The 25,044-nt window shown below is 39.0% G+C and overlaps 1 protein-coding gene across 17 annotated transcripts in view; it reads left to right on the top strand.

The window, feature by feature from the left end:
• Window positions 1–25,044, top strand: part of NFIA (nuclear factor I A) — a 403,887-nt gene that overhangs the window by 279,003 nt on the left and 99,840 nt on the right. For all 17 annotated transcript variants that reach the window (XM_083448118.1, XM_083448123.1, XM_083448114.1 and 14 more), the window contains exon 3: window positions 13,219–13,284. In XM_083448118.1, coding sequence (XP_083304244.1) covers window positions 13,219–13,284 — 66 coding nt within the window. The remainder of the gene's footprint in view (window positions 1–13,218; window positions 13,285–25,044) is intronic.

Consider the following 25,044-nt stretch of genomic DNA (forward strand, 5'->3'; position numbering starts at 1 on the left):
CTTGCATTTCCTTTTCATTGGGATGGTTTTCGTTGCTGCCTCCTGTATAATGTTGCGAGCCTCCATCCATAGTTCTTCAGGCACTCTGTCCACCAAATCTAGATCCTTAAACCTGTTCCTCACTTCCACTGTGTATTCATAAGGGATTTGACTTAGATTGTATCTTACTGGCCCAGTGGTTTTTCCTACTTTCTTCAGTTTAAGCTTGAATTTTGCTATAAGAAGCTGATGATCTGAACCACAGTCCGCTCCAGGTCTTGTTTTTGCTGACTGTATAGAGCTTCTCCATCTTTGGCTGCATAGAATATAATCAATCTGATTTCGATGCTGCCCATCTGGTGATGTCCATGTCTAGAGTCATCTCTTGTGTTGTTGGAAAAGAGTGTTTGTGATGACCAGCTTGTTCTCTTGGCAGAACTCTATTAGCCTTTGCCCTGCTTCGTTTTGAACTCCAAGGCCAAACTTGCCAGTTGTTCCTTTTATCTCTTGACTCCCTACTTTAGCATTCCAATCCCCTATAATGAGAAGAACATCCTTTCTTGGTGTCAATTCTATAAGGTGTTGTAAGTCTTCATAGAATTGGTCAATTTCAGTTTCTTCAGCACCAGTGGTTGGTTCATAAACTTGGATTACTGTGATGTTAAAAGGTCTGCCTTGGATTCGTATCAAGATCATTGTATCATTTTTGAGATTGCATCCCAATACAGCTTTTGCCACTCTTTTGTTGACTATGAGGGCCACTCCATTTCTTTTACGGGAAGGTTCATACTCTAGCAAATATAAATATTTCAGCCACTACATGAACCTATCATTTTAAAATAACTTTGCTAGAGTCATGTTTTTGCTCACTGACTTATTGTGCTGCTAAGAATTGATCAAATAAATATTGGCCTCCCACCCCAACAAACTTGAACAGTGAGTGTGGGGGGTTGTTGTTGGTTGGTGTGTTTTTTATCCTTAAGTATTCTGGCATATTGGAACAGATGAGGTTTCTCTCATTCATTATGGTGGAGTTTCTTGTTAAAAATGAAGATAACTTAACCCAATGGATTGCATCTTTGGCCCGATTAGAATACCCTATGTGGGTCCTCAGACTTCCAATATTAAAAATATTTCAGAAAATGGGTCTTAGAAAGACCTCTTCCTAAGAGACACCAGATAGACAGCCCCAGTTAGGGTTGATAATACTGATTTTAATTGACTGTTGGTTTCTCTACTGGTTTAAGGATATCACTTGTAGAACCAGATAAGGGTTTTGGTAAATATTGATACCAGTCTGAATTTGAAGGAAGCCAGTCTGGTTTCACATTGGATTCAGAGTAGGTAGTCCCATGTGGAAGAGTATTTTTAATTAAGTTTGCCAGAACTCAGAGTGATACAGTAAGCCTTCTGTCATTTAGCTGCAAAGCACAGGGAGGAAATTTCCTTGTCCAGTTGTACAACATGAGACTGAAGAAGTGAAGAGCCAGCAGCAGATCTCCTGGGCCTAACTGGTTGCACTTGTCCACATCAGAAGTCTTCTAAACTATCAGATGGGCTAGCTAAGTCATCAGAACTGGACTCCAACAAATGGTCTATCAAGGAGAACAAGGTGGAGGAAACTCAAATAATCATTAACATTCCACATTAGCCTTTCAGCCCTTGCTTCCCAAGATTGTTGGACCTGAATGTAGTCAGTCACCCTGCTAAGGTCACAGATGATCATTTTATGATAAAGTACATTGGTCCATCCCAATCCATAAATCCACCCAGCAACTGAACAGGAAGCATTCAAGGTTATTCTGACAAGGAGGCATATTTGTAGACTGCCGACTTTCTTCTGAAAGGAAAAATTCTCATGCCATGGTGTCATTCACTTGGTATCCAACCTGCTAAAGTCAAGGTTTGAGATTTCTTGTCAGGATGAGGTTCTCAAACTGAATACTTTAAAGAGACACCTTGAAGTCCTAGAAAGCATTATTTCCAGACTTCTTCATATATTAAGATTTTTAAGGGTAAGTGCTGTTCTCTTTTTAGCACCTATATTCAAGACTTCCTTTGATACATTATGCACAGTATTGTGTTATTTCTTATGCATTGAAAATATCATTTCTTATCTCTTCTGCCAGGAGGGTGTTGGAGCTGGGTTCCATGCCAGGCCAGCCTATAATCGTGAGCGAGTATGCCTTTCATATGTCGCAATGGTTCTTCACCTCAATCCAGGCTTTAAAACATGATTGGGCAGCTCCTTCTGTTTCTGCACACCATTCACATACAAAGTGGAGGGTTGGGTCTGATTTTTACAACAAAAGAAGCACAAGGTTGATATTGGCTCCTCCCCAACCTCTTCCATTGCTTAGGATGCCCCACTGCTTTTTACACTTTTCACCCCAAACTGCTATCAGAGTTGGGCTGACAGAAAAGTGCATAGTGTGGCCCCATTCTGTCCAGTTTGGCTGTCAGTCTTAAATTCTGGTTGGAGGTGAGGAACCATTCTATTTGTGAGAAGAAGACATAGGCTGGTGCCTTTTTTTTTTTTTTTAAACTGTTGCCAAGAACTGGCATGGTTCTCTTTCTCTCTTTTCTGGTCTTATTTATTATTGGAAAAAGGTAGGGATTCCCCTTATGTACAAAATGCCCTCAAGGTATTTTTCTTCAGAACAACACGTTTCCTGGTAGATTCCTCTTTTTCATAACTGTGACATGCTAATAGAAGTATGAAGGTGTTTACTTCCTCCATTGCAAAGCTGCTCAAGCCCTGCATTTTAGAAACTTTGAAAAAGAAAAAAGAACCATGGGACTTCCTCTGCATTATATGTCATATCTCATTTGCAAGAGGGACCAGCATCTTGCTGTGTCCTGCAATCTGGAGTGTCCCTGGAGGCGTGTAGATAAGCTTCATATCTCTTTGTAAGATATTACAGAATTGAGACACTTTCATCTGCAAATGCTGTGTTTGGGCATACAGGACTTCAGGCTATCCTAGACTAATTCTTTCTTCTTAACAAGAGAGTTAGTGTTCACTTTATTTGGAGTATCCCTTTCTTTACTGCCCAGTGGCACACAATACGTTGTGGGGTTGTACTGCCTTGGTACACCCCATCCACCTGGAGTGACAACAGATATAACTTAAAGAACAGCCAAGTGATTCTTACCTATTACTTGATCTTCAGCTATATCTGCTGCCACTGTTGGTTGTCCCTCTAAGAACAAAGAATGTGTGTGTATATATAAACCAAAAGAGAAAACAAAGCTGGAAAATATGTTAGTGTAGTTTCTGAGATTTGTATAGCCTTGAGGAAAGAAAACTGCTACATTGAAGGGGAATGAAAATGTCTTCCCTGTTCCTAAACTTTGGTTTTGACGCTGCAGTTTTGGTTTATATTTTTTGAGATTTTTGAAGTGCTGTTTCTTGCTTGTTGCTTGGGAAGTTATTGGCAGAGAAACCACAGGAAAGGGTCGTTGAGGCGGTCTTTGATGATGATGATGATAATTTACAGTCATACCTCATGTTACAGACGCTTCAGGTTACGTGTTTTCGGGTTATGGACTGCTGGAAACCCAGAAGTACCGTAACAGTTTACTTCCGGGTTTCACCACTTGTGCATGCACAGAAGCGCCAAATTGCGTTGGCGCCTGCGCAGACACAGCGCTTCAGGATGTGAACGCTGTGGGTTGCAGACATGCCTCCGTCATGGATTACGTCCGCAACCCAAGGTTCCACTGTATTATTTATACCTTGCCCATCTGGCTGGGTTTCCCCAGCCACTTTGGGCTGCTTCCAACAGAATATTAAAAACACAATAAAACATCAATCATTAAAAACTTCCCTAAACAGGGCTGCCTTCAGATGTCTTCCAAAAGTCAGATAATTGTTTATTTCTTTGTCATCTGATGGGAGGGCGTTCCACAGGGCGGGCACCACTACCGATAAGGCCCTCTGCCTGGTTCCCTGCAACCTCACATCTCGCAGTGAGGGAACCACCAGAAGGCCCTCGGCGCTGGACCTCAGTGTCCGGGCTGAACGATGGGGTGGAGACACTCTTTCAGATATACTGGGCCGAGGCCATGTACTGATACCAGTACACTTTCTATCCTGAACAGTGAAGCATATCCTATAATCCTGGAGTAGCAGTGAGATAATTCATCTCAGAGATAAGAATCTTGTTGGCCCTTTCCCTCACATTTGGTCAACTGTTTTATTATTTACTTAGTAAGACATTTATATTATGTCTTTCTGCTGTAAAAACACTATTGCAATTTCATTCTCATCAGGAGAAGCCCCACTTGTGCATTCTCCAAAACTGGCTTGGGAGAGGGATTGGGACAACACACAGAACAGTGTGATGGGTGTGAAGAGGAGGGATTGTTCCATCTGGCAAGCTGAAAAGTTTGCCATGATGAAATCACTAGCTCAGTGTTGAATTTCTCCCTACATATTTTATAATCTATCTTTGTCATAATACAGTTAATATTGTGACTATTTTACAGCCACTTTTCAGATTACACCGAGATGACAGGTTTAAGGGAAAGATCTAGAGTAAAAAATGATCTGGAATAATTTTTAAAATTTGGACACTATAATTAACAATGGGTCCACCATGTCTGCCTGCTTGTTGGCATAAATCATCAAAGGTCCGATCAGCATTTTAAACTGCTCTGTGGTGCACATATGCAGCAGAACAATGATGGCTCTAAATAGGGCAGTTCAGATATTTCAAAGCACTTGAGATTAGTACAGTGTGAAGTAATTTAAAATTATTGTACTGCAATTAATTTTAAATAACTGAACTCTGCATATGTCTAGAAAGCCATACAGATCCAATTGGAAGCTCTCTAAAATTTTAAATGGCCCAATAAATTTAAATCACGTTAGAATTCATAGAAGTGGATAATGTAAATCAGTCGTAAGGGCAGGTTAGGAAATGGATAGGAGGACGGAGACTCTAATTTGAATAGATATATATTTTCAGTTTGGAGTTTATAATGATGAAATGTGATCTTAAGTTCTCTAAGATAAGGAGGGCATCAATTGTTGATCCTTGTTGTTCTTTATTTTTTCATATTGTGGATGCTCAGGAATGCAAGTTTCCATTAATACTTTTTTTCTGTATTACAAGGGTTGTGTTGTTATCACCCTACCTCCTTCCTTTGTCATGGCTCAGATAATACTGGTAGGAGCCTATGACTAGCCACAAAACATATTTTACCATAAAGTAAAAGCAGCCTAGAAATTTTGCATATGCTACACCATGGTGGTCACTTATTGCCATAGAAGAATGAAGAGCCAGTCCAAGTATTATGAAGAAATGATAAACGTGCCAGCACCAGTGAACACTTTGGTACTAACCAGTGATAGCAGGAACACCAGTAGGAAATGAGGTTAATTCCAGCTCTTTTGAGAGAGCCATAAATGATCTCAAATTTGGAATGTTTTCATGGTGAATTTTTGGTTGTAGAATCTTCACAACTTTTATTCAGCTCCACCTATTGCTGCAAAGGTATAAGTACACATACCTACGCTAATTCAACTCTCCTCCCCCCCCCCTTTGGAATTTGCTTCATCTCCTTTTTTCCAAACCGCCAACCCCTAATCAGTATACCATTGGAGCCATTGTTACTTTCCTTGGCAACCAGTTAGGAAGTGAGTGCAAGTCCCAAGACTGGGTGCTGAACAAAAAGTTCTTTATGAAGTGCTTTAAGGTGCAGGTTACTGTTGGTTGCGTATAAGAGGGGTTTTTTCTTTTTGGAGTTTTTTTTTAAGGGTTCCCTCCCAATCTTGACTCACGTCTTGCAGGCAAATCCAGAGTGGTGGAACTGCAGGAGGCCCCTCAAGAGCTCCTTCCTTGAAGCTGTACCTTTCTTTTAGACAGTTGTCATTATCTTTGTCTAAAGGTCACGGCTAAATTGAATAAAAGGAAAGCTGTGTGTTCCTGTCGATGCACAAAGGCAGTATTGACTTTCCTAATCCAGTTTGCTGAGGGGTGAGAGAATTAAATTAGATATCTAAGCACAGAAATTGAGAGCCTTTGAAAACAAAGATAAGGAGACAGGCTGTATTTTCCCCCTTTTTTTCCCTGGGAGCTCTGGGCTCACGATTTTGCAGGTGTGTCATCTGATCCATGGCTTGCATCGATCAAAACTGTGCCAATGCATATTTAATTAGCAAGGGGACCCTGGATGCATTATGGCCATCATCCGTATATTGAATGGACTGTCAGACTTTTTGAATGCTTCCCAGCTACCCCCCCCTCCTCCCACCCCGCTCGCTTTGTCGTTTGGGGAGCTTCTGCATTTTGTCTGAGCAGCTAAAAGTTTCTTTGTTTTTAGTTGCTGATGCATACAACACGACTGAGGAGAATACAAACAAGTTAAGTTTATTTTGTCTTCGGGGGAGGGGAAGCCTGAAAATTTGGGTTTTAATTCCTTTGGGCAACAGATTTTCTCCTCCTGTGTTGTTCTTTTTTAGCGTAGTTGTGTAGTGTTTTAAGAATATTTTCATAAAGCCGGAAGCCTTTTATGACAGTATGAATTAAGTCAAAAGTTAATGTATGCTGCTACAAAAGAAATACGGTCTAGTAATAAACAAAGAGAGCAAACCTCTAAAAAAGCAAACATTTATAAGTGTATTAAAAACTAGTAACAAATTCCCCCTCCCCTCTGAAACTCTGTTGCCTATCACTCCATACCAGTACATTGTTCATGCAAAAAATAGAATAACTTAAACTGAAGCTAAATTCTATATATTTTTTTTAGTCTTGTAAATATCATAATCATATTATATATACAGTTCTTGAGATATAGCCTGCAATAAGGATCTTTTGTTTCTCCCCAAAAGTCACCTTGGAGTTTCTGGGAACTCCTTTTTACAAAGCGCGACAACTCAGACAAAGTGTTGCTTGCTAAACAGATGTAATACACAAAGTCTGCTTAGAATAAAGGGCAGCAGACTGTGCGCACATGTTTTGGTTTCATTCATGCTCATCAGCATAGTCTAGCTAGTTGTTTTTGCTCATCTACTTATGGGCTGTCTTAGTACATTTTTCTGGTAAAGTAACAAGGAGTGGGAGGTTGGGGGGATTGGCCACAAAAGTTTGCTGCAAGGGCTCCTGGGAAATATATTTGCAGACATCTTCTCACAAAGGCTGACTGCTTCCTGGCTTAGACAGAGTGTTGCCTGATAAACAGACTTAACACAGAAATGTCTGTCTGGAATAAACAACAGCAAGCTTTGATTTACATTTCTATTATCAAAGATAATCTCTTTCCCAGTGTATGGGAATTAAGAGTCCTCTCACAAAAATGAGGCTAGGGTTGCTGTGATTTTACCACTGTGTGGAACCTTTTTTCTCAGGAGTTAATGGGATACAACTTAGGTAAATAGAGTTGCTGAAAAGGAAAGGACTTTGAAGTTAAGGGGTAGGGTAGAGCAGTGAAGAGCACTTGAGCAACAAGTTGAATATACTGTACCTGTATCTATACTGCTGAGGGAAAATTGGAAGCTGATGTAAGTTGCAGGTGCTAAGCAAATCCACCTAATTATTTTTTTCCCAAATGCACACCTTAGGCTAGGGATGGGGATTTGCAGGAAGGGGGGGGGGCGGTTAGGGAACACTATTGGAGTACCCTCAGGCAGTCCTGCATCTCTTTATACTTACCCAAGAAAGCGCACAGACTTATCCCAGAGTTTCCTCTGTGGTGTAAAGCTTCATTTTCTTGCCATTAATTGCTCTGTCCTCTCCATCCCCCTCACTGAAACTGGAAATGCCTGTCCTCACCATACTTCTTTCTGAGTCCTTCGATTATATACATAGCAAGGGATCACACACCCATTTTCTGAAATGCATTAATGGGGGAAATAAGCCATCTTCTGCCTGTTATTCAAATCTGGCTCCCAACCGACACTACCAGTGACTACTACTCTCAGAAAACTATACAAATATGCTACCTTGCCTCTACCTACTGGGTTTTTAGATGTTAAGAGACATGAGTGTTGTCCCATAGCATCGTTCTTTGACTCCATGAAACTAAAATATGTATAACCTAGTCCTAAACATGTTTATTCAGACATAGTTGGGCGCTGTTGGGTTCACTGAGAGTTCCTTCACCGTGTATATGTTCAATATTGCAACTCATGACAGCAAAAGCAATTTGAAAGAAAAGCCACATGTGGGCAAAGATAAGAGTTAGTATATATTCCTCTTGCCCCCCAAATAATTTCAATGGAGATATTTGACATACTTTGGTCAGTGAATATGTGATCTGTAGCCATAAACTAGCCAATAGTATTATTTTCCTTCAATCTTCTACTCATAGTCTTCTGCACATATTTATTTATAAATGTCATTATTATTCATTACGAATAATGACTTTTTGGGTTTGAATCACCTGCCATCTTCTCAGTTCCAATTGTTAATGGGTTTATAGGTTTATCCCCAAGTTGTCAGGGGAAAAATAGAGAGTAGAATTCTTTGAATCAAAAAGGTCAAAAGGCTTTTTCTATGTTAGAGAAAGAGGCTGCAGCTTTCTGTGGTTTTTAGAGACTGATAAAGTTTCAGGATCCGAGTTAGGATTTTGATATAATATTACTGTGCCTGTGAAAGTCAAGAAATCCTGTCTAAGGGCTAAAAAGTCTCAGAAAACCTGATCATGAAATCAGATGCTGCATCAGAAGAAGAAAGTTTGGCTCGTCTGTCATGCCATTTCTCTCATTAGACACAGTATATTCATCAAAAGTAGAGGAAATATATGTGATTACTAGGGGCTGTCTTCCTCTCCGTTGTTGCCCACCTACCCATCCACCCCTTGCTAATTCCCTCCCTTTACACCTTGCCCCAAGCCCCTATCCCTTCACAATGCCCTCCAACCCACTTCACTTCACATCCCCTTCTCCTTCACCCTCCCAGCCTACCTACCAACCCCTCCCAAGCCATTGCCAACCCAATTCCCTCTCAGTTTGTCCAAAACTCTCCCCTTGCAATGCATCTCAAGAGCCTCCTGTTGCTGCCACCATTGACAATGGAAAGGAGAATGGAGAAGAGGAAGTCCACTTAGAAACTCCACAGTATAATTCCTTGGGAGAAGTGCCATATAACTAGCTGATACAGCCCCGGAGAAGCTTATCTATAGGCTTTTTTCACCTTCCAATACTGTGATGTTTATGATTTGTTGGAATCCACCAGCAAACGTTTCCTCAGACTAGATTACTGGATGTGCGTGACTAATAATTTACTTCACTATAATGGCTCTATCTCCATCTGTAATAAATTAAAGTCTCACTTTAATAATACCGGGCACAATCTGCTTTTAAATCCCATTGATTTCAGCGGCAGAGTTATGTATATGTTTAACTTTCTTCCATTGACGTTAATGAGATTTTAAAATTATTATGTTTAGTTGGATCAGAACTGCCCTGTTTTCATAATAATTTTATAATTATTTATCTTACCTGCCCTAACAGCAATAAAACCTGCTTTGAGGGGAACACCAATTTAGTATGTATATGGTTATGCATTTTTGCATGATTCTTAATTTATGTAGGTGGTGAAATATAACTCTACCTCTGTGTGTTTGTGTATATGAGTGTGTGTGTGGAGGGAGAAAAAAATAAATGAATGGCTAACCTGAATTTATATTAAGTAATAATATTAAGTAATATTAATTTAATTCAAATGTGGATGAAAATTTCTTTCATTTACATAAATTAAATATGTTATCTACTCTGCACAGTGATTTCACTGGATATGTTTTGTGTGCACCAGAACACAAAGTGTGTAATATACTGTAAAAGCTGGATTTTGAGTTATCTTTTTAGCAATCCAAAATAGGGAAGTTACAGTCAGCATACTATTGAATAGGGCTGTGGTGTGTGAACCAAATGAAAACCCTCTGCTGTGTACTTTGCATTTTTAGGACTGCTCTGTGAATTTCCTCTTTAATAACCAAACACTGAAACTCTTGACTGTGTCAAATCATCTTCAGTATCTGAATAAAAATCAAGGAAACAGAATTATATTTTGCTTTGAAACATTTTGGTAGTTTGCTTTCTTCAGAGCCATAGTTCCCATTTTTAATCCTGATGGTAGCCAAAAAGACTGAAGGGTCTTTTTGAAAACAGAATAAATTTAAAGATAGCCAGGCCAGGATGAAAAAGCAAGGTCAGAAAAAGTATAAAATATGGGATAAATTTGTGACATCCAAGCTTTATTGTATTTCAAATCCAAGAATGACAAAGTATAGTTTTATATTCCTTGTTTGCAACATAATAGCATAATATCCTTTTACATTACTTGTTTATATATAATATTTCATTCTAATATTTTTTGTAATTGTACATGTCAATCAGTATTATATATTTTAGACCCTAGAAGGCACTGAACTCCAGTATAGTTGGGTGTTTCTTGATGCTGCTGTTTTTGTTTTGAGGGGCAATAAATATTGTCTAGCTTCCTAGCTGTTTCCTCTAAGTGCTCAATGCCATGGTATGGGAGGTCAAGTTTTAAATGCACCAATTTCTGACAAAGAAAATTAGCACCATTTTCTGAAGCAGACACATTCCCTTTAATAATCCTGTGATGGCTTGATTTGAATAGAAATACCATGTCACCCATAAACTCTGCAATGCTTACAAATCTTTCATCTTTTCTGAAGTAGGCCTTAAACACAACTATGAGACTGTTCTGACCAATTTTGATGCCCATTGCATCCACAAGAGAAATGTAGTTTATGGGAGGACTGGCTTCCATCAAAGAGCTCAGAAGCCATAACCTGGATAATCTCCTAAATCATGCAGTAGTTGTCAAAATGGCACTATGGAGAGTTGGAGAAACAGAAAGAATGTTTTGGGACATTGATCCTGTGGACTTTGTTTTAATACCTGACACCAAAGCATGAATCATACGGACAGCATGCAGAATCTGCATACCCTTGTCCCCCCAAAATGGAAATGAAGCTGGAAAGGATGGAGGAATGCAATAATAGGAAGTATTGTAGTATGAACCATTGGTCCCAGATATCAAGACAACTGTGAAAATAAATACGTCTGTAGATTTGAAAAAGCATAATGATGCTGTAGTCAGAATTACAGAATTAGAATTTTAACGTGCAAGCCATTTCATCTTAAATGACAGTATAATAATACTATCTCACAACACTGAAATTTGGCACAGTGCTAGATGAGTTGTTTATTTTTTTAATCATTTTCGTTTCCTTTAGAAAAATCAAGGAAAGATTATTTGTTAATGTTTGGCAATAAAGACACTAATTCTGAAATCCACTATGTCACTAACAGTTTGGTTGAACTGAACACACATTGAAAAAATGCATTTGAATGAAACTTATTTTAGATGTTTAGATGTACAATTGTAAATATACACATTGTTTCCTGTACTTTAATTAGCTATAGTTTCTTAGTTGATATGGGCTTGTCGATTTTACTCTACAGTGGTACCTCGGGTTACAGCCGCTTCAGGTTACAGCCGCTTCAGGTTATAGGCTTCGCTAACCCAGAAATAGTACCTCAGGTTGAGAACTTTGCTTCAGGATGAGAACAGAAATCGGGCAGTGGGAGGGCCCATTAGCTAAAATGGTACCTCAGGTTAAGAACAGTTTCAGGTTAAGAATAGACCTCCAAAGTGAATTAAATTCTTAACCCGAGGTACCATTGTATAACAAATTCATATTGACAGGAGGTGGTGGTGGGGAATCCGTATGGCGTATCAAAAGGTTCTTTATGGTAGTCTGATAATTAAAATATTCATTAGCTTAAAAGCTAGCACGCTTTTCAAAAAGTAATACGTTATCATAGTTTGACCCAAAGTCATCAGCAGTACTTCTTCTTTCTGTACTGTTAATACCTCAAGGGCGGTGTTATCACTTCATAGCAATAGAAGTAAGATTTTCAATTTAATCACAGCATGGTGTTATGACCTTTTGATCTTGTGTGGAGTTTTCTCTAAAATGTGGTCAAATTTCAGACTTTTCACTGCACCTTGGAAATTCAAGGTGAAGTCAACTCAAGGGTTGCCACAAGCATAAACTTCTCTCTATCAATGCCAATTAGACAGAAGGGGAATCTGTAACAAAATGCTGGTTTCAGCCAGCCATGCTTTCTTCCCTGATATTATAAGTTGCAGGGGGCTGAAGCAGGACATTTCATTCCTTCTGCAGGCTCACACATACAATTTCCTGGTTTTCTCTTCCATCTGACACTCAGCAGTCATGACTACTGAGCACTGAGCATGCTCAGATAACATTGGTCCATTTCTTTTTCGTGGGATTGCCCACTTCAGATATTTTCAATGCCCCTTGTACTTCTGGAAACCTCAAGGTTTCCCAGAGCAGTGCTGATAATTCCTTCTTGTTTCTCATTGGCTCTTCTTTGGCACCAAGGTCCTGTTTTGGCACCAGAATATGTCACCATTCACCACTTGAGTTCACCACTTAAAGAGAGTAATAGATGGCTTTTCTGAGCATTTTTGGCTAACTCTCAGAAAGGCACAGGTATGGGAAGTTCTTCCACCAGCCACCTTTCCCCCCAGTTTTCATTCTCCCCAGCTTCACACACTATCTAGGTTAAGAGAAGAAAGGAAAATAGTAGGTGTGATCCTCAGCTCTTCTGAAGTTTCGAGGTCTGCCAACCCTGGGAATTGCAGCTCTGGGAACCTGGGGCATGGGCATCAAGAACCAGAGAGGTTACTAGGGTTTAGGAACAGGCTTCTCAGGCTGGAAAAGAATGGTAACGTTCAATCCACATAGCTCTTTATTCAGGCTGAAATTCATTCAGAAGCTTCTGTGAATTAAAGCAGCTGATTAAGCCTGCGCTTTCATACAAAGGTAGTTAATAATACAAACATGAAAAGGTTAATGTCTCAACAGCAAGTTGTTAGGCTATTGAAAAATAATGACATTGCAGTATTAGGGAAACTCACATGCCCCAAACCCACACTGGATTACAAAGCCAAATTCTTTGCCTGGCGGCATGGTTTTTCAAAGTTTTGTATAATTACGAATTTTGGTTTCAGATTTTGTAGAATTTATTCTACAACAAAGTTTGATTAATGGAAAACTATGTAATGTAATCTGATTACTCCATTAAAGTTCAGTGAAAAGATAATACTGTATATTCGATCAGATGGAAATATAGAGAGATTGCAATATATATCATCTAAAGTCTGGAACTTGGAAATCTTATTTCCACAACCGATTCCTATAATTTTTGGCCATTTTTATGTTTTTTAGATTCAAGTCAGTCTGAAAGTCCAAGCCAGCCAAGTGAAGCTGATATCAAGGACCAGCCAGAAAATGGTAAGTATGTACCTGTTGCTGCCTTAGATTCTTTGAGTCCATATCTGTTTGGGTTTTCCCCAGGCAAAATTAGACTTGTACTGTCTCTTAGCAGCAAGTGCCTCACCTGAGCTGTGTGGAGTTGGTTGTCATTAGCAGGGTCAGCAGAGCCCCAAAATCCCCACCTACTGATCACACACACACCCTTCACTGCTAGTTACCACCCCACTCCAATATAAGAGTATTTTTTTTCTTGAGGAAGGGGATCAGCTGGCTGGGGCATGCAAGAACTGAATGGGACATGCAAGAACTCTACAGTTCGAGTGTTGAAGATGAACACTCACAAAACCCACTGACTTAAGCACTTGAGCAGCTCAATTGATTTGGGGGGAAGTCAGGTGGGTGATGACACTTTGTTACTTTCCTCACTGAGACTTAAGCATGTCCCATTTTGAACATAGCCTTTCCCAGTCAGCAGATTTGCTTTAGATCTTCATTAAGAACAGGTTCAGCATTCCTCATAATGTATGGAATATTGTGGGTGAGCAGCTTCTGCAACACAAATCAGTAAGATGCAAACTGCACCAGCTATTCCTTGAATGTGCCATAGGAGAGTAAAAGCAGCAGCAAAATACACGCGATATTTGAAGAGCTGGGCGCCATTTCAAGTCGAAGAGGATTGAATCCCAGAAAGTCCTTGTGCAAGCGGAATGAATCCCACTAGTGCATTGGAACCTCCTCCCTCTTCTCCCAGTATTTATCCCCCTCCCAAACCCCTCCTAAATCTGTTCTGAAGAACATATTGGGAAGCAAGGGGAAGGAATGGAATGTTCCACTGCACAAGTGGAAATTGTTTTTCTCATGCAAGGACTCAGACACAATGCAGGAGCTCGAGTCCTTTAAAAAAGAAGAAGCAAAAAGAAGTTGTTTGAAATCCTGATTTCCTATTACTTCTTTTAGATTAAAAAGCATAAACAAACAAAAGTAGAAGACAGCAATGAAAATGTATCAGGAGACATTCTTTAACCCGTGTTCAGCCTTGATAGATCTGTGTCATCCTGCTTCCTGGGCCCCTCTCTTATCGGAACTCTTTTTCCTCCATGGTGAATTCATACCATTGCATGCTTTTGTCTAAACATTTTGTTAACATTGTCTTTTTTAAAAAAGAAGAAGATAAACTTGACGATTCATAATTTCCCCCCATCAAACTACATCAAATTTATTAGAATGTGTATGGGTACATGGAATGCCTTTCAAACTTCAGCATTTTGAAAAGAAGTCAAGCCCTCTTGAAGGAAGAGGGAGATGGTATTTATAGAACTGTGCAAAGATTAGTGCTGGGATAGTGAAATAGAACATGACAGGAGTTCAAGTCCAGCAAAGCTCTTACTCATCATGCATAACTGTCATTTGACAGACAGAAATTGATAGTACAAGTTTTAACCGTAAATTTAAAAGTTGGGGGTTTTTTTCTTCAAGGAATTGGCTGCTTTTATATGTAAATGCAAACAGGACAATATACATTAGTGCAGCTGTGCGCCAATGTTTACTAAATTAATTGCTCATTAAATAAATGTAGAGATTTTAGATTCCCCCCCCCAAAAAAAAGTTATTTAGCATCTAAATTGATACTAATTGTAATTCCAGTGCTTTCTTTGTGCTTTGAGTTGCAATTCCTTAACTGTACCTCAGTAAAGGAAAGGCACCTTGTTCTTCCTAACAGTAAAAAGTGGTAAATAATGGCACACAGCTACTCACGGAACTAGTTTGTCAACCCTTGTGATAATTGTATTCATCCATCCACTTATTTATTTATTTATTTAGATAGGGATGTGCATGCATTAGATTTAAGCAGGTTTAAATCAGTAAGAGGGCACTTCAAACTTTCCCATTAGAAGCAATGGGACTTTAAATGTGTTAAACTTGGGCTGAATGGTGGTCCAACAAAACCTATTGGATATGTTATCATGGCAAACAAAGATACTAGAAGACCACCCTGCCTTTCCTAAGAAAGTCAGGATGCAGACCATATGACTGATGGAACCCAGCAGGATATGCAAATACTTTTCAAGGTAATGTCCCAGTTTTATGACTGAGAAAGGTGTGCTGAAACAGAGAGCTTAATCCTTTCCCCTCATACTATTTCCCCTCTAAAAACCACTCTGAAGCTACTCTTCGCTGAGAGATACATTGGAGGGACTGGCTTCACAGCAGAAAAATAGCCCAAGCAGAAAGTGTTAAATAGCTCTTTCCCACCCTCCACTTCCGTTCCTGCTTTGCATTCTGGAGAGAGAGAGAGAGAAAGTTACATGCAGTTGTGTATCATGTAGAAATTGGCCCTAACCTTACAATAATGTCATTGCTATGCATGACTGTCTTTCCTAAGGCTGCCCCTTCATTGTAGTAGATCAATATCTCAAAGAGACTTTGATGAAATCAGAGAATGACTCTCCTGGCATTTGCATGTTGAACCCAGTCTCATACTGCATTGCCATAATTGAATTGAATGCATGTTGAAATGATAAGTAATGCAGTTAAAAAGTGGTTCGTGTCATCTTGCTAACATTCTTACAGAACCTCATCTTTATACCCATGCTTCTGAATATTGTTCAGGATAAGGTTTTGCTCAAAGCTGCCATATTTATCACAATATGGAAGCAAACAGTTTGGCTTATAATATCATTTAAATTGCAGTTCAAGAACTACAAATTCTGGAGTAGCTATTCCTTTAAGATAAATTAGTAGGAGGAAAGAGTTAATAACAAGTAAAGTAGGTAGAAAGGGTGCCCAGTCACATGACTGAGAAATAGAGCTGAATTATAGATATAGAGATTTATTCATTACAAATGTAACAGGAAACCATGGTTTCCCATTGTAAGACTTCCACTATAAGCCTTGCGGTTGTTCACTCCTCCTTTCCTCTTGTCCTTCATACATGAGGAGTGGAGATTAAAAACTTTGACCCTTGGTTTTGAATAAATCAGTTTCCTACTCATATGATTCATCTCTAACATAACCAATAGTTGGCTACCTATTCACCTTTCTTGTGGTTTCAAGTGGCTTCTCACTGATAAAGCACCAAAACTGAATTGATAAGATAAATGTACTAGGTGAAGATCAGTTCCAACATGAACCATAAAACCATCTCTGTGCAAAGTATATGTTCTCCATAGATTTTCACCCTTACTGATTCATGTCTGGTACAGAAGTCACTGGCACTCACCAGTGCACTATGCCACAATCTGCTTACCCATGGCAGCACTGTGCACAAGAACAGCAAACACTCTTTACTTCATGCATGACCCAGCAATAATAAAGTGTTTCCCTTCCTTTATTGCTTCTAATCCCAAATTCTGAAGTTGTTAATCCTATTTCTAGAACTTTGAGGGACAGGGGAGGTAACTACAAAGAAAACTGTTGGAAAAACTACCAAGCAACTTTTCCCCTGCTCTAGAAGTACTTTTGTATATTGGCTATTTGTGAAAATTACCATACAGTGGTACCTCAGTTTACGAACTTAATCCATTCCGGAAGTCCGTTCTTAAACCGAAACTGTTCTTAAACCGAGGCACGCTTTCCCATATGAGGCCTCTTGCCACCGGTGCCCTTCCACCGTTCGGATTCTGTTCTTAGACCATGGTGAAGTTCTCAAAAACTTCCTGTTTTGCGGAGTTTGTAAACCGAATCGTTTGTAAACATGACTGTTCTTAAACCAAGGTACCACTGTACTGTATATTTTTTTTAATGCATATAGCTTGAATATGCTATTGCATATTTAGTGTGTTTTCGTATTAAAGCCAGAAGTATGCAATTATTTGCAAAGGTCTTTTGGGTTATAGTCAGTCTTATACAGTTACTCCCCCGATCATAAATCTTGTGCAGGTTTACTGGTAACATAACTCCCATTGACTTCAGTAAGACTTTCCCTGACATAAGTGTGCACAGGATTCCAGCCATAGTCTGGCTGTTGGCATCACTGCCATTCTGCTGTAGAGCTCCTGTGCAAGTTGGCTGTCAATCCAACGTCATATGGGGGAGTCACTCAAGGTCAGTTCTCAAGACAATGTTCAGGCCAAACATGAAGGCTGCCTCACCAGTGACCTACAGGTTGCAAGAGCTGGAAATTGACAGAGCACTTTGGATGTCACAGCTGTTAACCATTAACCTCCGCAAGAAACACATTCTGATAAAAAGAAATCATCCAAGCAAATACTGACACAAAGTACTGATAGCATGAAGCAAATGTTTGTGGCCTGACCACATGGTGCCTGAAGGACATGACATACTCATTGCACTTTGAAGTTAGCAGTCTCTGTGAAGGAATAGGCAAAGTAGCAAAAATAAGTATCTGGTTTCTCAAGACAGGAGAGGACACACACACACATCAATATATATGTAGTCACAATCCAAGAATCACTTATTACATGTCCAGTGGGACACCTCCATGCTGTTTCACATTCAGGTTGCTTCTCAACTTATTCAAAGAGCAGGTTTTGTTCAAAACCGACTGGGGTCAAGGCATTTAGAACACATATTTATTCCTTATAGCCTGTCCATCAGTTAAGATAATCTTCTCTAAGTGTGGCTCCTCCTTGGAAATTAGGTGAGTGACTACCAGAGAACATGCTTTTTCTCGTGTGCCAAACAAACTGTGGAACTTTCCTCCTAGGCATGGCTGATGGTTGCTTCATTGCACTGAGAGACGTGTGCTCAGTTTTCATGTTCTTTTAGAGATGACCTTTTAATTGGTTTAGTTTCTATTTTTATCTTGCTGAATGTTTATTGTGTTTATCTATTGTAGGGTTTATTGGTGTTTTAATCCAATTTATTATTTATTATGTTTCTGATATGGATTTGGTTTGCAGGCACTTATCAAAAGACAAGGTATAAATCTTTGTAAGTGAATAAATGATGGAAGGAAGGAGAGTTTGAGAACAATCCTGTACCGACACAGGAAGATAGCTGGGTGTTAGGGCCATTCCAGAAGTGGGTACCTGCAAGGGAAAATGCTGTAGGCAGGTAATAAAGAAGATTTAATCAGAAAAATTGTACAGTGGTACCTCTGGTTACAAACTAAATTCGTTCTGGAGGTCCGTTCTTAACCTGAAACGGTTCTTAACTAGAAGTATGCTTTCGCTAATGGGGCCTCTTGCTCCTGCGCCGCCAGCACACGATTTCTGTTCTCATCCTGGGGCAAAGTTCTCAACTCGAGGTAACTCTTCCAGGTTAGCAGAGTTTGTAACCTGAAGCATTTGTAATCTGAGGCATTTGTAACTCGAGGTACCACTGTACTTGTTCAGCAAGAATTCCAAGGAGGACAATATAGAGAAACATAAGCTATTGTTTGTTTGTTTGTTTTTGTTTTGTTTTGTTTTTGTTTTTTACTGTGACTGTAGTTCAAAATGGTTGTGCAGATATGAAACTGAGTTCTACATCTTTCATCATATGTAATACGATTCTACAGCAGTAGATTCCCAAAACAGCCCAAAAAGTTTCTTCCTTAAAAATCTCACAAGCTGTGCTACAAATTAGTGTATCTTTTGCTGTCAACCCAGTAACCCTTGTCCTCAATTTGCATACCATAGCTTCATTTTTTAACTCCCTTGTTTAACAGGTCCAATGAAAGACCTGTTACTTGCAGTGAAATACAATAATTAGCCACTTATTTCCTGTTTCGTGTATTAATTGAAAGGGCTTGCACTGTAAATATAGAACCTGTAGATAAAAGTGCACTCTAAAAATCAGTCAGTTAATAGAAGTATTCATTACTTGGTCGTAAGGAAGAGTTCTGAGACAGAGGTATGTGTAAAAGTTTTATAGGTTTCTTCCTTCCTCATCCATTTTTATACTTCCTCTTATAAAAAGCTTATCCATTGACTTTAGAAGTGCTGAGAGGTTATTGTCTCGTGAGCAGGCCTGTCATCTTGTGAGGAATTTTACATTAGCACTTATAAACTCTTCCTCTTATACCTCTGCACATGAAGAGCCAAAATGAGGAGAAAGAGAAAGAAGGAAGGGAATTTCTGTTTTGACTTAGAGAGGATTTAAAGTTTGCTCACATTCAGCTTTAGCAGTCACAGGGAAAGTCTAACAAGTCGCCTAAAAATGTGAGCTAGTGGTGGCATGCCGAAAGCAAGGCCAGAGTGTATACTGGGGCACTGCCTGGACTTCTTCATGTTAAATGTGTACAAACTGGGTACTGTAACAACCCTAAAACGGAACTGAAATCTGGTTTTAGTGAATGAGAGCACAGTTTGGGGATATGGTGGGTATAGCAATAAATGGAATTATTTTGCTCAAACATCTTGTTGAACCATTTTTATATATAAAAAAATCAAATTCCTCCACCCTGTATAGATTCTGAAGTCCATTGCAGGCTTCAAAACAGAGCCCAAGATGATAGCTAAACTTAGCAAGGCATGTGCAGCAGCCCTGTACAATGTAAAGACACCATTATGCCACATCAGATGCTTTCTTGCACTTTCCTGGAAAGTCCCAAACTGGAATAAGTCATATAGAAAAGAAGAAAATACAGATGGATCCAAAATTAATGTTATCAATCTTTAGTGGCCAAAATGTCAGAATTCCATATGAGGAAATGCTTATCATTTTGTTTATAGCAGCTCGCTTATTAGTTGTGAAATGCTGGAAGAATTTGCAAGATCTATCAATAGAAGCATGATATAACAGAGTATGGTCACTTATACTGGCAGAAAAATTGAGTGCAAAGACAACAAAAGGAAACAGATAAAATAGAATAGGGTCAGGATCACTTGGTTCCCTGGTTGTGGCATGCCATTGTAATAAGGGAGAGTATAAAGTTTTCAAGTATTCAAATGTAACGTAAGGCAGACTGCATAGCGTAATTTATGACTTTAGCTGCAGTGGCAGAAGTGTCTCCTTGTGTTGCAGCAGCCAAAGCAGCACCATAGTGTTTAGCTGCATGTATGCTGGTAATCATGTCCATCACGTTTACTGTGTGTGTTTGTTTGCATGTGTTACATACTATAGTATTCCTAGAAGATGCGGGTGTTTGACAACTGAGAAATTTTGCTGAATGCATGCAATGAAATATGCCACCTCTTTCTCCTCCTCCGTCTCATCTGAATGATGCCAAGTGATTTATCAAATGATTCTTGAGCAAGTTCTTACAATCACCTCCAGGCAGTTTACTCAGGAGTCTTAGAAGTAGATGGGAAGCACAACTCTAAGCTACTGTGTGTGTTTCTCAGAAAGTACCAAAAAAGCAAGATTGGAAGATTGAATTCACAAAGGAAGGTTTCTCCTGTGATTTGTTAGAATAAAGCTTGGAGTCATTTACAATAAAGGGGTAGTGATTTTAGCTACAGATCTCCCTTTTCGTTCCTTTTTAATGCTTTTAACACAGTTTAATCTGTAACTAACTTTATTTTCGGTTGTTGATCTTACTGTTGCACCAATGAATTGTTTCCCTGCTACTTAATAATGGCAGTTCTGCACAGGAAATCCTTCCTGCTCCTGATTTGTTTCATTTGTGTGTGTTTTGCACTGTGGGAAGCAGTACTGGTTGAGAAAACGGAGCACGGTAATGCGCAGCTATAAGAAAGAGCCCTGCTTGATTGGTTTATTTATTTAAAACAATTATAGTCTGCCGTTCTCAGTAAAAGTCTCTCTTAAGACAGCTTACATGATAAAATTTCAAATCTACAACAACAATGCAAAAGTATAAAATGCAAAATATACCAATAGTGCTTAATGAAGCAGAAATAGTAAAACACCAAGTAAAGTCAAAATATAAAAACACAATTCACCCAATATGAATCAGGGGAAAGATTCGTCTAGTCCAGTGTCCTGTTTATCTCAGTAGCAAAACAAATGCATTTTTTTATACTCTCAAAGTTTAATTCTTATAGTTAGCAGGTCCTTATTGCAACTAGATAATTTTCTAATGGAACATTGGTTTTATTCACTCCATCCCACCTCTATATCAACCTTAGCAGTTGTCACTTACTTTAAATATGTGGTTTTCAGTGGTTGAAGGCAGGAGGACTTTGTAGAAAACTATGAGATAAGTTTCTGACAGTACCTAGGTTTCTCATTTGTGATCTGGAAAACTTACTGGGCAAACTTATGAATCAAGCCATCTAGAAATGATCACAATATAGTTTATTATTTATTTGTATACCACTGCGTCATAAAGATATATCACAGTGGTTTACAACAATATAAAACATAAAACCAAACAATAAAATCATTAAAAGTTTTTTAAAAGTTAAAATAAAATAAACATCAATAGACCATTGTAGGGGATGATGTCTTAACTGCCTGTGAAGGGCTGGCAGAACAGAAAAGCTTTCCGCACTTGTTTAAGTCAGCAGAGAAGGCACCCGCCATAGGGCTCCTGAATACTAGTACAGCCAGTTTCCCCTTCAGATCTCAGCAGACATCAGAATTCAAAAGATCGTGGATTTTGCCTCAAAAATCTGAAAGCAGCAACAGAACAGGAATTTCAGAAAATACTTATAGACCACTGCTGCAAAATTCATGCAGGTCCACCTTCCAGCATATTTCAGGATGCTGTTTATGGCATATGAAGTGGCATATGAAAGTGAACCAGTGTTTCCAATTTTATGTTCCATCACAATCCATAAAAACCACATCAAGTGAAAATGCCCTCTTACAAATATTATGTAAGGACTGCAAATATGCACAAAGAGGCCTTATTGGCTGCTTCTCAAATGATCTCTCCCAGGAAACAGCCAGAATCTAACTTTAGAAATTGGGACTTAAATACTCATTTATTTATTTCAGTTGACTTTTTGTAACCTAAGGCAAGGTAGTAGAAGGGTTACAACACATTTTGTGTTTTATACGCTTTAACTTTTCTTTTATCCATCCCAAGTCTTTGAGGGGGGGTCACACAATAAATCAAATCAGCAAATAATGAGCTGGCTTCAAAGGTTCCCTCCTGGCAGTGGTAGGGTTTTTTTTCTCTGACGTAGTAAGTCAAAGTTAGGGAACCTTTTGGACACAACCCAGCTTGTTTAAAATTCATCCTTCCATGAATAGAAGAAAATGTTTCATTGGAATTGGCTCTTGGAAGATTATTTTCTTCAAGGCAGCAGCTGGTTATCACTGCTCTATTTCCACTCCCCCCTTTCCCCTTCCTTTCAAATTGGAGCTTTCTTGACCCATTTTCATTAAAGAAAAACTAGGAACGCCATCACCAATCAACCACACCAGACCCAAACCCAGACCCTCTCCACAGATAAATTACAGACACCATCCAGTAGCCAAACCAGGGTGGCACCTCCGGATGCTGCACCCCCCTGCAATCCCTACACAGATCTGGCTGGCACAGGCCACAAAACCACAGCTCGCCCCTATACACGAAGCCAAGCCAGAGCACAACCAAGTGCAGTACAGCCATCTTCTCAGAAAAACTCTTCACAAAGTTCAAGAGTTCAAGACACGAAGGCTTTAGCAACTAATCCACACCTAATGACCCACCTAAGTGGGATTCAGGAAATCACTCAAGAAATCACTCAAGATATCCCTCAAGTAATTAAGGAACAAAAGAAGAAAAGGCACACTAGCCTGGGAACCTCCTCTCTGCCCAGAACATTGGAGGCTATACACCACACCTCCTCAACAGTATTTATAGGAACTCAAACACTGAGATCCTGCTCTGTTCCAGTAACAAGAAGCCGAAAGCACCAGCCTGAAGATGACGAGTGAGACCTCGTCGAAACGTCGCCTAGACACCCCAACTTTTACACGGGAAGACACCCGAGGACACCAAAACCTGCATTCCTGTACCCGTGAAAATCTACGAAAGCATATATATATATATATATATACACACACACACACACACACACACACACTTGAAACATAATGTGTGAAGGAGACAACATGTATTTGAAAACAGGTATATCATACAGATAAACCCTTGAGAGAACTAGGACATACTGGCCTAGTTTAGTGTTTCAAAAACAAGCCTGAGAAAGCTTTAAGTTGAGATGTCCCTGGGGGAAATCAGAAACTTTCACTTCCATTTTCGATTAACCAAAGTTTAGTATTGAAATTTTGGTGTTATGACCAAACCCTACACTGTGGTTAAGCTTAACTATGGTTTATTGAAACAAGCAACTTTCGTAAGCCAAGGTAAACTGTAATTAAGAATCATCACAGTTAACACTAAATTATGATTAGTTAAAAATGGAAATGAACATCCTGAAGAAGAAGTGGTGAGTGGAGCAGCACATGACTCCTTGGCTGGTACATGCTCATTCACATAACAGTAGTTCAGCTTTGTATCCAAATGAGACCAAAGTGTGGAAAGGCCCTAAGCCTATATCCAGCATCCTGTGGAATCAGTTCCATTACTGAGCAGTCAGTATTGTCTGCACTCCTAACGTTAACTTACTGTTCATTTATTTACAAATGGCTTTTATTAAGCGTAAAGACAGTTGAAATCTTTTCTAGCCTGCCGCAAATTCAATTTAAATACAGTGAATTACAATTCTAGTGACTTCAGGAACATCTGACAGTTTTGTTTCTAGTGCAGATAGTGACTTATTTCACTTCACCTTTGAGGAAACTTAAATATGTTGGGGTCTGTTCAATGCCTGCATTGGAGACTGCCTAGAACTTATATGTACCTACACCAAAAGTGTAAACTAGGGGTACTGTTCTACCATATGCCTCATTAAGTGTGTAGTCAATAAAGTCACACCAGATTGCATGAAAATTGTCATGTTTCTTTTAACCCCTTGCTACTTTTAATTTTTGTGTCAGTTTTTCCAATAATGTTGTTTGGCAAATTGCGTTATACCCATTGGTCAATAGTTAATAATAGTTCTTGCAGCAGTTAATAGCTATGTTATAAGTTCTTCGTTTCTAATTTGCAACATGTGAGTTAAGTATAGCCATTCCTGGGGTCATGAGGACTGCCTGCCTTATAATCAAATATATTTCTGTAAATACTTTTCCCCAGAACTTTTCTGTTTTTGTATACTCCCACCACATGTGCTGATATGTCCTTATAGTGGGAGATCCTCTACAACACATAGGAGAACTATCCAGTTTTATATAGGCTAGGCGTCTAGGGCTCTTTCTCTGGTTAAGGGCTCTTTCTTTCATTGTTGCCAAAATGGATTTGTATGGCACTTTTGTCCACTATCTGTTCCATTCCTCTATTTCAACTTCTAAATCTTAATTCAGTTCCTACAACCTTCTCAAATTTTGCTGAGGACAAAACTCAATCTCTGTAATATATTTATACAAAGATAATGTTAATATGTTTGCTATTATATTTTCTTCGACTATTATTTCTTCATATGTCATTAATTGTCTTGTGGCTTCATTTTTAATCTGGGAATATGTGAAAAATTACCTTAATTGGTAGCCTAATAGCCATGATATTTCAATATTTTCCAATTTAAATTGCATCTTATTAAAGGTAAGCAGTCATTCATCTTTGTAAAAATAAATTCCAATAAAAACATTATTTTTATTTCCACATATCTGTAGTATAGACACTATATTTATTTTTTTAAGACAGAGTGGAATTGTAATGAAATAATAGGTGAGAGGCCTGAAACCAGAACCTTCGCCTATTTTGTCCAAATTTTCAAAGTTGTAAGTGTGAACAGATTTGTAAGCCTGTGCCAAGAGAGGAATTTATTTTTTTAAAGGTATTACTTTTAGAGGAACACCATCTATTTCTAAGTTTTCAAATGTTCCATTGAGTTTCTTTGTTGCCAGACATTAGGTCTGTCATGTTGCTGAGTTGACATG

The sequence above is a fragment of the Podarcis tiliguerta genome (genome assembly GCF_965153285.1).
Source record: "Podarcis tiliguerta genome assembly, chromosome: 6".
NCBI classification, from domain to species: Eukaryota; Metazoa; Chordata; class Lepidosauria; order Squamata; family Lacertidae; genus Podarcis; species Podarcis tiliguerta.